At 28.9% G+C, this 14948-nt stretch overlaps 2 protein-coding genes across 2 annotated transcripts; one reads left to right on the top strand and one right to left on the bottom strand.

The window, feature by feature from the left end:
- Positions 1-6113: 6113 nt before the first annotated feature.
- On the top strand, positions 6114-7595 carry LOC137827217 (probable glutathione S-transferase). Its single transcript, XM_068633474.1, has 2 exons — positions 6114-6661; positions 7076-7595. Exons 1-2 carry the CDS (start codon positions 6341-6343, stop codon positions 7430-7432), a joined length of 678 nt encoding a protein of 225 aa, XP_068489575.1. The 5' UTR covers positions 6114-6340; the 3' UTR covers positions 7433-7595.
- A 1107-nt stretch (positions 7596-8702) lies between these two features.
- Positions 8703-10395, bottom strand: LOC137827219 (universal stress protein PHOS32-like). Its single transcript, XM_068633476.1, has 4 exons — positions 9724-10395; positions 9497-9606; positions 9240-9358; positions 8703-8976 (listed from the first exon to the last, which is right to left on the bottom strand). The coding sequence occupies exons 1-4, from the start codon at positions 9893-9895 to the stop codon at positions 8904-8906; spliced, it is 474 nt and encodes a 157-aa protein (XP_068489577.1). The 5' UTR covers positions 9896-10395; the 3' UTR covers positions 8703-8903.
- Positions 10396-14948: the final 4553 nt, after the last annotated feature.

Raw genomic sequence — 14948 nt, 5'->3', positions numbered from 1 at the left:
AATGAAATTATTACCGGGGGTTGTGGTATAATTTGAATGAGGTGTCTGGGTCAAGCTATGAATATCTGAAATGCCTCGACTAAGTGGTTACCTCATCTGTAGGTGGAACACGAGCATCAACAACTCGTACTTTTTTCACCGTTACCTTCACTACATCAGTGGGGGGGGGGGGGGGGGGAGAACGTTATGTAAGGTAGTGGCCTCTTGAAAGACTTTTCCAATGGCCACCACCTGAGGAAAGATGTTGCCACTACAAGAAATAATGATGGTAGAGTCCCTAAAAGTGACGCAAAAAGAAAAAGAGAGACGTTACTTGGGGCTAGTGTGGGTTTAACGTCCCAATAAAAATGGAAGCTAATCTTTTGGTGGCTATGCATTAAAGACGACCTCCAATGGGACACAAATTTATAAGGTAGTGTTGGCTAAGCCTACATAAAGAAATATATATATAGTGTAGGTTTGGGGGACACTAAAATGGATATAAAATTAAATAGTTATTAAGAAGTGGACGTTAAAATTGCTTATAAGGTGAGATTTTCACCCACTTATATACTATGAAATGTCATAATCTCTAGTCGATGTGGGATCTCCAACACTCACCCCTCACGTTGAGGCTACCAACTCATGCGTGAGACTATATATTATGGGTGGTCCGATAATGCCTGATAGCGGGTGGCATGATAAGCCCAACAAACAAACAATCGCTAGGATAGGCTCAAACTGACTCTGATACCATATTAAGAAGTAGACTTTAAGCCTGACTCAACCTCATAAAACTGACTTATAAGGTAAGGTTTGCACCCACTTATATACTATGAAATGTCCTAATTTCTAGTCAATGTGGAATCTCCAACAATAATTAAACTTAGTGTCGCCATTGGGGACACTACGTGAGAAAACAAATGTGAGTAAATTGTCACCATTGGGGACACTACCTGGGAAATAAATGAGTACAATGCACTTAAGGAGAGAAAAATGGCCACGAAGATAAAAACGAAAAATGAAATTAAGGAGAGCGAAATGGCAACGAAGAAAACGTAGGGTTTTTAAGAGCAATTTCAGGATTATGAGTTTGAAAGTGTGAGACAGAAATGAGAAATTGAAAGTGTGAGAAAATGAAAATGTGAGACAAAAATGTTTTAATATTTTATTTTTTTTCTCATTAAATAACTTAGCATGGGCTTAGGTGACAATAAATGTCTATATCACCTTAGTGTCGCCTAGGCATACGCTAAATGTAATAAAACATTAGTTTGCACACTTTGTGACCTCATTCTCAGTGCAGTATCATTCTACAACTTATTTTTTTTATTACATCTACTTTGTGTCCCTATTTTAGATGCTAACTTATTATTATTATTTTAATAATTTTTAATTTGCATCCACTTTGTGTCCCCATTCTAGATTCAATATTATTTTGTCACTTAATTTTTTTTCATTGCATCTACTTTGTGTCTCCATTCTAAATGCTAACTTATTATTATTATTTTAATAATTTTTAGTGAGAGTTAAAGGTCTCCATTGTAGACACAATATTTTATATTTATTTTTTTGTCCAACATGAGTAGACTTCATCCATGCTAGTGACTTCTTTTTTATAGCCCTCACTTTTCGTTGACAGCTAAATTTCTTGTAGTGCGCCCTCTGTTAGTAACTCACATTGGCTTATCTGGCCAATGACATCCACCCACAATTGTCATTTTAGACTCAATCGATTTGGTCTAAAATGGTAGTTTCACCCACAATCGTCATTTCATACTCGTTTTAATTTAAAAAATGTTAAACGTGTTTTAATGAACAACGTTTGACAATAAAAATAATATGTATTTAGTGTCATAAATAAGTTTTTTCCACTAGTGATAGTACGATTTATGTATAATAGTACGTGTATAAAAGTTTACAAAAATTATATATTTATAAGAAGTAACATTTTAAAAGTAACACATTTAAATTATGTTTAATAGTATTTTTATATTTAATTTTAAAGTGGTCATTATTTACATAAAATAAAAATATATACATAAATCTGAATATTATTTATTTTTGCTAAAATTTAATTAATTAATTTTTACTTGTTATATTATATATTATAAATAAGTTAATATTAAGGGATAATTACTTTAAATAAAGAACAAAATAATTTTTTGAAAGGGTAAATTAAATCATCGTTAACACAAAACACATTATAATTAAAGTGTAACATAATACTAGTTTAATGATATGATATGTGATAAATGAATATGCTTCACTAAAAATATTGATAGCAATTTCCTTTCACTCCAAGTGCGCCTAATAATTCACTAATCTAAGTAGTGATCCACTAACCGAGTCCTTATTCCATCCGATTTTAATAATGACTTGCATTATTGAAGCGAATAAGTTTGTTTTATATATGCCTTACAAAAAATATCCTAAAGGTAGATCGTAATAATTTATTAATTTTTATAATACGTATTTTTAAAATTGTATTTTTATATAAATTTACAAAAACTTTTTTACCATATTAAGTCATCACGGTCTTGTATGATAAATTTACTAATTTTATAATAAATATCTTAAAAAATTTACTTGAATTAGTTTAGTAACGAGTGTAATAGTAGATACTTTATTACTTTTATTGGTGATTTCTCTAAATATTATTGTGTATTTAATTAATTAGAAAATTATTTTTTTTGATAAATTCAAAATATACAAAAAAGAGTTAGAAAATTAGTTAAAAATAAAATTAAATAGACATAAAAAATACATATCTTTATAAATGAGTGTTTTTTTAAAATACATTATATTATTTGTCAAATAACACCTTTGTATGTTCCATGATCTAATGGTATACTTGAAAAAAGAAGAGTAGAATCTTGGTTGATATTATAAATGTTATGCTTAAGCTTAAGGTCAAGTTTGTGTAAAAATATACAGGTTGAAGCTTCATATTTCTTATGTCATATTCGTAAATAGAATTCTTTATAATTGTTCCTGTAAAATTCCCTATGAATTATGGAGAAAAAAAAATCATATTATAAATATATCAAAGTGTGTATATTCTTGCAAAGGTTAACATTCCTCTTAGAAAGAAAAGAAAAATTAGTCTTAAAATTGTGGTTCGCCTTTTTATTGATTACTCTTTACATATTACTTCTTAATTATAAATTATGAAGTGGTTGAAATTTTTAACAATATCATTATGTAATTTAATTTTTTTGAAAAAATATTCTTTAAAAGGATAAATTGGCTAAATCTATTTGTGATCTTTCTAGTTTGTGTCTTACCTTCTAGTAGTAATGGTAATAAAAAATGTTAAATTTTGACGGGTGAATAATGAATATGAATGATTAAATAGTCTTAAATAAACACATGCTTTTATAGTGTAAATAGTAATATTGTAATTTATCATATTAAGTCCAACCAGCTAGAAGGTATGAACTTTAGAAGACAAAGAATGAATGAGAAAATTAAAGGCTATGAAGCTCAATCAAGTCCTCCTAAGTCTCAAGCAACACACATGGGAAGTTAAAGGAAGAAAACTAAGGAACCAAGTAAGGCAAGACAAGTGTGAAAAGACCAAGCATGGATGCTCCTCAATTTTTATGCAACTAGTGGAGTTTTCCTTAATTTCATTTTTAGTTTTCAAATACAGATCTTCATCTTTAGACTAGTTTAAATTTCAGCAAAAGCTTATAAGTTCTTACGTTAATTTGCATTTAATTTCAAGGCATATATACATTTAATTTTGGTGTAGAAATTTGGATGCTTAGACTATAAATAACCAACATATTTTCTTTTCTTGTAAAATAACTTTTGATATAATTGAGTGAAAGTAATTTTTAGAGTACTTTAAAAGGGAGAGAGTTATTTTTTGGTTGAGTCTTAGTTAGATCATTGGATCAAGTGCTAACTTCTTCATTCTTAAAGCTTCTCCAATTGGCATGAAAATCTTAATCCAACCATAAGTTCTTCCTCTCCATTTTTCTATTTTCTTTCATTTGAGTTATCAAATTGACGATGGTCTTTCTTCTTTATGTTTCTATTTCAGATTTCTATGTGTATGTTCATTTATTTTTTGTTAGAGGTAAGTTTTCACCCTTAAATAATCTTTTGAATTGATCTTGTATTAAAGTGACATGTTTCTAAAAATTCTTGTTCTATATTCTTCCTTGTGTTATATTATTCTTATTATTAGATACAGATTTCATATTTAATTCATATGAATTAAATTCATGTTCAATGGTGAACATCTTTCAGTTTTATGTTTTGTGTTCTACAATAAATTTATATTTCTTATCATAAATATACTAATTCGAATTAGGTTCTAATCAAATTAAAAAGCGTTATTTATAATTAAATGGATTCTCAATATAAAACTTCTTGAATTTTAACTAATGTGCCTTTTAGTTGTAAAAGTATTGACTACAAATGGAATTTCAAGAAAAAAAATTAGAAGTAATATATCTACAAATAATGTTAAGGCAAAACTTATTGTTAATGGTTACCAATAAGTAGAATGTGTAGATTTGTTTATAAATATTCATTTGTTTCTAAAATTACTCTCATTGGAGTCCTAATTGTTGTTACTTGTGTTTTTATTAGAAATTCATTACATGGATTTTAAAGACTTCTTTTAAATGATTATTTAAAAGAGAAAATCTATAAGAACCAACCTAATAAAGACCTTATAGAACTATAGAAGAATAAAAGAAATATGAATATATTTTAAAAGTATTGGTAGATTAATTACAAAAATATATACTCATAATTAATCAACTACTAGTTATTTCTTTACACCATTAGCATGAGGTGGAGTATCATGAAAATTTGTTAAATAAACTATTATTTTATGCTCTATCATGAAAGTTCAAATTATTAAATGGAGTTTCTTAAAAAAAATTATATGATTTATCATTGTTAAATAAGTCCATATCTTCAATTGCAATTGTTATATGATTTATCATTGTTAAATAAAGTCCATATCTTCAATTGCAATTCAGTGTGATAGTCAAATTGCTATAACCAAAGATAAATTGATACTTTTTTTTTAAAATAATCGGTGTTCATAAAGTTTTAAAATTTTAAATGAAGTGGTTTGATCGGTAAATATATTTTTCAATTATTGATTTATATCTAACAAATTTCTCGAAATCCAACCTAACATATACACTGAATAAATTATGAAGATATACCCATAATTTATCTACTAGTGATTATATTTTTACATTAACTAGAGATGTAGTATGACGAAAATATGTTAAATAAATTATTATTTCAGCTCTATTGAGAAACAAATATTACTACTTTATACTTTTTCTACTAAGATTGAGTTTCTTAAATGTCAATGCAGTGTAATACTGAAGTTACTATATCAAAAGACAAGAGATGCATTATATTAAAAAGTTCATTGTTGTTTTTCCTTATTCAGACCTTTTGACATTGGTATTCTGGAAGTATTTTGTTCTATATATTGCAATAGTAGCGCTAGCGTGTATTAGTTCCTTTTATCCATGTCAGAACGTGTTCTCCAAGAACAATATTATTATACATGCTTTTCAACCTACACCTTTTATAATTTCTTCTCTCTAATATTTTATTTCGTTATTTTTTATTATAAAAATTGTTTCTTTTAATTACTACTATCATGAATTTCTCATTTTTTAATTTAGATTTTTTTTCTAACAAATTTCACAGAAGAAAATGATAATAAAATATAAAAAAACATGAAAATAATTAAGCAGTAAGGTTCAACGAAGGTGGCCATGGAAAGAGGAGTACTTGCAGAATTCAAACTTGACTTTTACAGCTTGTGACGAACTCAATGACCAATCAAACCATAGTTATCTGACTGAAGTATCTGATTCAGTAGTTGCTACGTGTCTCCACGATTTCTTATTTTCATTTACCGAAATTTAAGAATTCCCATTTTTCAATTTTGCTACAGTGTTTAATTAAAGCTTTTCATAATGTTAATTAAAGTTAAATTTTAATTAAAACTATAAATTTTTAAACCGTAAAAACCTACCAATTTGTTAATTAAAATTATACATATTTTAAATTTAAAGGTGTACCAAGTTGTAACGTGGAAAACGATGGAACGTGGATAAAGTTGAGTAGAATTAACATCTAACGTGGTGTGTGTTGCCAAGTACACGTGAACACGAATACCAAAGTGTGCTTTTTTTGTTCGTAACAATGTTGATGATGATGTAACCGCTTACATCACTTGCCATTGACCATGGATCAAACCTTTTTTGGTTTCTCGATTATTCTGATGCGCCATATTTATGTAGATTAGTTGGTGATAAATTGTAGACACAATTAGCAACTTTTCCCACGTTCTTGCTAGAGTGCTGCAATGGCTTCAAGTCAGGAAGAGGTGACCCTTCTGGGAGCTACTGCAAGCCCTTTTGTTTGCAGGGTGAAGATAGCCCTAAAGTTGAAGGGAATTGAATACAAATATGTGGAAGAAAACTTGGGCAACAAGAGTGAACAGCTTCTCAAATACAACCCAGTTCACAAGAAGGTTCCAGTCTTTGTTCACGGTGACAAACCCCTAGCGGAGTCCCTTGTGATTGTTGAGTACATCGATGAGACCTGGAACAACAACCCCATCTTGCCTTCTGATCCTTACCAGAGAGCCTTGGCTCGTTTCTGGTCCAAATTCATTGATGACAAGGTAACCCATGTTTTCCTCTTTTCTTCCTTTCTTCTTATTTCTCCCCAAACATCAACTTAATCTTGTGAAATCTTCGAATAAGTTAGAGAACTTTCATAAAACAAATTGGTTAACTTTCGTCAATTGATTGTATCAACTTTATCTACAGTCATATCAATTATTGGTGTTGAAAATCTCTTATCTATCAGTAATAGGAACATAGCTAGAACACAGTATATAAGTGAGAAGCAATCCTTAAGATGGTAGTTGATTGATTTTTTGGGATTGTGAATTTGAGTTACTCTGAGCTGATGAAGTTCATTTAAGGATCTGTGATTGTGATTTGGGGGGTTATTATGTGCCATATTTGTTTCTATGTTTTGTAGTAATGAATTTATAGGAGTGACTAATAAATGGTGCGATTTATGAAATCAGATTGTGGGTGCTACGTGGAAATCAGTTTTCACGGCTGATGAGAAAGAGCGTGAGAAGAATGTTGCGGAAGCATCTGAGAGTCTGCAGTTTCTTGAGAATGAGATAGGGGACAAGAAGTTCTTCGGAGGAGAGGAGCTTGGGTTGGTAGATATTGCTGCTGTGTATGTAGCATTTTGGATCCCTTTGGTTCAAGAAATAGGAGGGTTGGAGTTATTAACAAGTGAGAAATTTCCTAATCTCTACAAGTGGAGCCAAGAATTTGTGAGCCATCCAATTGTCAAAGAAAGTCTTCCCCCCAGAGACCCAGTTTTTGGCTTTTTTAAGGGACGCTATGAAAGCCTTTTTGCTTCAAAATAGATTTCATGTTGTGTGGACTACTTCTCATTCAGTTGTTGCTGTTAGTTACCATTGCGTTTCATAATTATGCCTGAACTTCAAATCTAGGATTTCCGCAACCCAGGGTTGTTCTTGTATTCATATTTTACTCATTGAATCAATAAAGTATCTTCGTTATCTCAAAGTTATTGTTCCTCAGACATGAATATTGAAACCAAGGGCATGTTTGGTTTAGTGATAATTAAGAGAAACACGGATTCATAATCTATATCTAAGCTAAAACAATATAATCTTTACCTAAAAACTGAAACAACTTTAAGTGTATTTTGTTTTTACATCCAAAACGTGGTATTTGAAACACTTGATTGCATGAATATTTCAGAAATTACAAAACTATAATCGATAGTAGATGCAATTTCTAAGAGATTGTCGCAAGCAACATCCACAACCAAGATTGGAATCTGATCAATGTCTGATGTTGACAATCCAGTTAAACATTCAATCAAAATAAGGACCAACAAGATTAAGTTAGGCTACAATATTTGTCTCTTCGTCAATTTAAGGATTTTTATGCACCAGAAAAGGAGTATAATTCCATGAAGAAGCTCTTCAAATATGAAGTAGTTGATTCCAGTGTTCACTCTAGCTCAAGTATTATACAGTAGAAAATCTTGGGGATATGTTGCCACGAACAAGTGAATCATGTCACTTCAACTTATGCTACTGATCAAGAGTTCTTTATGAAGTTATGGAGTGGTCTCTTGGTTTGAAAACTAGTCTCCCTATTCACCTGCATAAGTTATCTTCCTGGCTAATTCAAATGAATTCAAATACTTTTAATCATTCGAAGTAATTCGTTTTGAAAAGGTAAATCATGAAATATCTTCAAAATAAACAAAAAAGAATCCCCACATAATTTATTAATATATAATTAAATTTGTTTATTTCTTCTCCTCTCTACCTTGGTCCTTGCTAATGAAAAAGGGTGTCCTTCTTAACCATTAAAACCCTTCCCTCTTCTTATTTATAGAAATGCGAAGAAAAACCCTTTCTATATAATTATCAATTTTGACCTAAACTCTTTAAAGATTTGTCCAACATGATTTCAGTTTAAGCCCTACTTAAAACTTTTCTGTAACACTCATTTGAAATAAATTATTAATTTAAATGCTTAATCATCCCTGGATGTAATAAATCAAATAATTTCATTACTAATAATTTCTAAATTTATTATTGTGACTTATTAATAAATATATGTATATACCCATAGTAATTGATAAAAATAATGATGTAACATAAAAAAAAATGATCAATCTCTTATAAAATATGAAGTCATAAAAGTGATTTCCAGTAGCCAGTGTAATATTAAAATTACAATATTACAGTACTTCATATATAAAACATAATCATGATCCACAATAGCCAAAGTACAATGGATGAAAAACATCATGAAAGGGGTAAATGTTCTCCCAAATCTATCATCTGCTTCCTGCTACTCCTTCACAATGGTCACTGGGCATGGAGCATGAGTCATCACGAAGTTGCTTACACTTCCCAATATCATCCTGTGTTTTTAACACCATTTTACTAAAATAAATCATAACAATTAACAAATAAAAGCCACAAACAAAAATATTCAAGGCATCTATATCTCAATTCATAAAGATGGGTTATGTTTCTATAATTTATGGTGAAAAGTCATGGAAAAACTAGGAATGATATTTTAGATAAATACTAAAACACACTTTTTGCTATTTAATTTTTATAATCTTGTAATTTTTCATAAATCATAACGAATAAAAGAATGTGTTACAACTAGTTTAGGCACCTTTGAATTGTGCTGAGACCTCTGCTTCCTATGACCAAAGAGTCCAGCTTCAGATCTTCAATGGAATCCAAAAGTTTCTCTCTTACATCACCCCAGTACAATTTTACAACAACGCTAACCTATGAATCCACAAACTCACTCATAAGCTCAAGAAAAACGCTAAGAATCTAGGTATAAACTCTAAAGTATGAACCCACAGTATACAAAAACTATATCAAAACAGAGAAGAACGAAAAAAAAGAGAAAAATAACAAAACCTGCTTTTGTCTGGTTGCAGTGTCAAGCAAGTCAAGGACCTCAGCATCACTTTGTACACCATAGTTCTTCATGACCTCTGCCTCTCTGAACTCATTCAAAGGAATAAGAGCTGCAAAGAGAACCAAACCATATCAAATAATCAGATCGAACGAAAACAGAGGAAAACAGAGGATGGGACATAATCAGAAAGAACCCAAATGAAAAGTGGAAAATAAAAGGCACTCACGAGAGCCAGATTTGGCCCACAACTGGTTACGATCATCAGAGGAATCGGGGTTGACATGGACGATGTAAAAGGTGTGGCCTTCATCAGCCAAGTTTTCAATTGCCCATTTGAGAGCAACCTTGCTGCTCTTGGAGAAGTCCAATGCAACACCAACGTTCCTGTCCTTTACCATGCTTTCTTTCTTCCTCTGCTTTCTTGTTCTGAGTTTGAACACCAAAGATGAAGAATGAAGAATTTGAGAATAATAATAAGACAACTCCAAACAGAATAATGATTGTCCCCAGGAATACGATCCCGTGCAGTTTCAAAATAAACTGCAGGATATCACAGTCAAAACTATTCTATTACCTTTTTTTCTTTAACGACCAACACCATTTGTTTATATTCATGTTAACATTTTCATGTAAATTCAAAGTATCTTATTAATTAAAAAATTAAAATAAACTATTTCTTAAATATATTTTTTAAGAATATGAAAATAATTTTAGATGATTCTTTTTATGTTTTTATAATAGTTTATTATATTGTTTCAATATCTATTATTTTACTCAAAGAAATATATCTTATTTTAACTACTAAATTATCTTTAATAATATAACAAAAATTTAAAAATAATTATAAATGGATTGAACCATTCTATTTTATTCCGAAGTCAATATAAAGGAAGAAGTCACTCAATATAAGCGAAGAAGTTAATATAAACAGAGATATTTTTTATTAGAAAACAAAAATAATAGTCATTTGAAGAAAGTTCGGACCTCTTTCCTAAAACGACTCTTCAGAGTCTCTAAAGCCTATGTATCAAATTAGTCATGTAGAAATAAATATGTCAATGGAAACAATAACATTTATTTCAAATCTCGTAATATAAATTAAATTAGTTTATTGGTAGTCATATAAACCAAATTAGTTATCACTTAGTAGCTATTATAAGAAATACAAAATTGAAATTGCTAGAACTTATTTAATGATCAAAATTATAAGATAAATATACATTATTTCTTTAAAATCGTATATTACTAACTTTTGATTTTAACTATTTATATATAATTATGATAAAATAGTATTTAAAATTCTGACTTAAGAATTATTTTTTAACTAATTTTGGCATAATTTTTTTCTCCAACAGTATTGGGGAATTTCTTCCTACACCACCATAATTTCTTCCTACACCCTATATTTTTCAAAATACTAAAATTATTTATTCTGAATTCTACATTTTATAATACAAAATTTTAATTCCAAAATATAAAATAAAAAATACAAAAATTTTATTTTAAGTTGTATAATCTAGAATACAAATTTCATATTTTTGAAATTCTTGAATACAAAATTTTGTAGTCCAGATTATAGAATTCAGAATAAAACAATCACAAATTCTAACTTCTAAATTCGGATGTCTTCAAATTTCACATTCTGAAAATAAATAAATAAACAATAAAAAATATTAAAGAATAATTTAAATATCTTTTAAAGTGTGGGAATACAAGAAAAGAACGCATTGAGGTGTACAAGAAATCCCCCAGCCTTGATTGTCATATTGGCCAGAGTAAGTGGGCTGGCTGAATAAATAATAGCAGTTTCTTTCTCCACCCTTACATTTTTCTTCCTCCACCTCCAAAATGTTGTGTCAAGACAAAACTATTCCTATTCAAAAACTATTCCTATTCAAAACTGTCCCGCCATTCATACATACTATTCCGCACAATACAATCTGATAATTTTACGGAATAGAAAACCGTATTTATTTTTTTTCATTCTAGATTATAGATGCCGGTAAAATTTTGGATTAGTGTTTTGATAAAATTTCGGATTGGCGCGTTCGGTAACCTCCCATATTGGTGCTCCCCAGTTTTGAAAAAAGGATCCAACCGTGTGAGAAATTAAAAGAAAAAGGAATAAAAGCTAGAGTTAAAAGGGAACCCATTCATTGTCCATAACAAGCACAAACATGTTGCCATTTAAGGGGAAAAAGTTACAAAGTCCTTCACCACTTTGTTTACTTGTTTCTGGTTCATTATTTCTTCAATCAAGCCAGAAACATTTCCGTTGACGAGAGATCGCAATAGAAGCCACATGGTACAACATAAGGAGGAAAAACCAGTTGAGGGAACTGAGCAGCGGAATCCAATTCTCAAATGAGATTAGAAAAGAAATAGGAAAAGGTGGTAAATTGATGAGTAATTGATATTATAATATATGGGTTGTCTCTTTTGATGAATGATGAGTAAACAAAAATGCACAATATTCATAATTAAAAAAATCATTCTGATCTGCCAATCCATAATTCAAAATAAAACATTCTGGATTCAGAAATCCATAATTGAAAAAAATCATTCCAGATCCACCAATCCGTAATAGAAATTAGGCTTCTAGATTCAGTAATCTGGAAATCAACAATTTATGCAAACTTTGCTCCCGAAACACCCCTTCATCCGAAAAGCAACATGATTCACTTCTAGATTGATGAATCCGTACACTACAAGAAAATCATGAAATAAAAACTAATTTTAGAAACAAAAAATAATTAGTTGTTATAATGACTAAATTAGAGACCATTGTAGAGACTAAATAAATTTTTGGTTTCTAAATTAGTTTTTATTATTATTAAATGGTTTCTAAATTGGTATCTAAGCAACCAAGGTTTTGGCTACCAAATTTAGAAACTAAATAATTGGTAGTTAAAACTTTGCTAGCTAATTAGAAACTATTTAAAAATAATAGAAACTAATTTAGAAATCAATTTTTTTTTAGTTTCTAAAATGGTCTCTAATTTAGTTACTATTGCAACTAATTAATTTGGTCTCTAAAAATTATTTTATATTTGATGATTTTCTTGTAGTGGTAGCACACTTCCAGATTCCAATTTCAAATAAAAGGTGAAGGTTAGTTTTAGGATTTAAAAAATTGTGAGGGTGCAGGAAGAAAAACATAGGGGTGGAGGATGAAGAAGCCATAAATAATAACTGGCCCAACAATCCTGGGACCAAACTCGAGAGGTTTTTTTATTTTTCTTGAATGCAATTTTGGTCTATCACGTATTACGTATATGCAACTTTTGTTTTCCAAATTTTAATTATCGAATTGGATGGAGATTGAATATGTTACAATTGTGTGATTACGAATTAAGCGATTTTTCATTAGTTTTTCGTTAAATATTTAAAAGATTTTCTAAAAGATATTAAAACACAGTGACACTTGTCATTTCACTAAAATCATACACAATTACTATATTTGGAATCTAATTTGCCTAATCTGAACTGAAAATATGAAAATCCCACACTATTATACGCAAAAGATTAAAAGCTATGTTATAGTTTATTGTAATGAAAAGAAAGTGTGGGAAAAGAAGTGCAGTGGTGAGTGAAAGATGAGATATTGAGTTGAGGAGATCTTGCATCTTTAACCGATATACCTATAATGTGGTATCACTTTGTATCTAAAATCACTGATAATCTTTGAGAGGAATAACCCATTTATCAAAGTAGATGCAACCCCATTCTCTGCGTTTGACGTTAGCAACGTTGGTTCAACATCAACCAATGCACATTTTAGGTGCTGGAATTGATTCCTCATTCTGAAAATGGTGCGTGGAATTTCTCATATACAGTGTAGAGATAGAAGGAGATATAGATTAATGGCACAGAACATGCAATTGTTTAACATAAAAAGAGAGAGAAAGTGAAGGAAGGGGTCCCAATTATGATAAGAATGTTGTGCACCGAAAAATGAAGTATAAAATCTGTATGAGGAGGCCAAAATCTAAAAAATGAGGTCTTAAAATAGTTTCCAAGATGTTGACTTTTGGTCTTACAAAAAGGTTGGTCCTAACCCAATCAAAAAAGATACTTAGTATGGAAGCAACTGTTTTTCAGCGTCCTAATATAAGGTTTTATATTCTGCACCACGTAATTAAAAATTCTCGTTAAGTTACTATTTTTTTAATATATGCTATACTTAATATAGAGTTAGTTTGTAACTTACTTCATAAGATGCTAGCTTTATTTGATAAAAAAAATATTCTTAATACATAATATAAAGCTTAAATATGGTTTTTGTATATCAGATGGGTGACTTTTGATTTTTGGTCCTAATAAAATGTTTTCTTTATTTTTATTTCCCTAAAATTGAAAACTATCATTTTTATATATCCATGATATTATATGATATTATTATTAACTAATATATCATTTTAAATTATACATGTTAGTATGATTATGGTTGGAGCATCTCAAATGTTCCACTATATTAATTTAATTATTTGTTGATAGAAAAAATACATGTTAATATGATATGATAATTTTAATATATATTATATTAATTTTTTTAAAGATTTATAAAATAATTGTTACGGATTTATTTTAAGATAAATATTAGAGACTGAAAATAGTCATTTATTTTTTAAAATGAAAGAAAAAAAAATCACAAGGATTAAATCCAATTATAAGAACTAAAAAGTGTGATTTCAAATTTTATTCGAATAAAAAAATTATTTAGAAATTAAAATCAAAACTTGTTGATTTTACATATAATACAAAATATATTTAAACCTCAATATAAAAATTGGATCGACTATAAAAGTGTTATTTAATTTGAGTAAGAATATTTCTAATAGAAAACGCTTGTTTCCTTAAAAGGAAATTTTATAATTTACTTAAAATTAAATTAGTGAGAATTTGAAATTGTAAGTCATTTTCTTTCATTTCTAATTACATTTCTAGCGTCCTCCGTTGATTATATTTTAATATTTATTTTAGTTAAAATATAATAGTATTTTCTTTTCAAGTTTTAATAAGATATTTTATCTTTAAACAATAAGTTAAAAGAGAATGAAATAATATAACAATCTTAAATTTTATTTACCAAAAAATGTATTTTAACTATAAAATATATTAAATGTTGAAAAAGTATTTAAACATATTATTTATATTATTTTAATTTATTAGTTAGTGCAACATCAAATCCACCATATAATTTGAACTAAATAATAAACTAAGGGACCATTAAGGGTTTAGTTGCAACTTTCAAAAGCTTAAAAATTAAAACAGTTTTTAGTTTTCAAAATTTAGTTTTTAGTTTCTAATTTATTTTTTACTTTGTTTGAAGAGCAGCAAGATTCTATGTTTAGATTGTTTTAGACGTCATAAACATCTATTATTAAACACATATAATATGTTTTGGAAATTTCTAAAAAGATAAATAGATTATATCTTCTAAGCATTTAT

This window comes from Phaseolus vulgaris, chromosome 8 (genome assembly GCF_000499845.2).
Source record: "Phaseolus vulgaris cultivar G19833 chromosome 8, P. vulgaris v2.0, whole genome shotgun sequence".
NCBI lineage: Eukaryota > Viridiplantae > Streptophyta > Magnoliopsida > Fabales > Fabaceae > Phaseolus > Phaseolus vulgaris.
This window is presented reverse-complemented; position numbering and strand designations above follow the sequence as displayed.

Excerpts from the sequence above, each read along its gene's own strand:
- LOC137827219 (XM_068633476.1), bottom strand. The coding sequence starts at position 9,895 with ATGGTAAAGGACAGGAACGTTGGTGTTGCATTGGACTTCTCCAAGAGC. Across the intron at positions 9,607-9,723 it reads GTGGGCCAAATCTGGCTCTC|CTCTTATTCCTTTGAATGAG; the intron begins GTGAGTGCCTTT and ends TTCTCTTTGCAG. Across the intron at positions 9,359-9,496 it reads CTGCAACCAGACAAAAGCAG|GTTAGCGTTGTTGTAAAATT; the intron begins GTTTTGTTATTT and ends GTGGATTCATAG.
- LOC137827217 (XM_068633474.1), top strand. The coding sequence starts at position 6,341 with ATGGCTTCAAGTCAGGAAGAGGTGACCCTTCTGGGAGCTACTGCAAGC. Across the intron at positions 6,662-7,075 it reads CCAAATTCATTGATGACAAG|ATTGTGGGTGCTACGTGGAA; the intron begins GTAACCCATGTT and ends TTATGAAATCAG.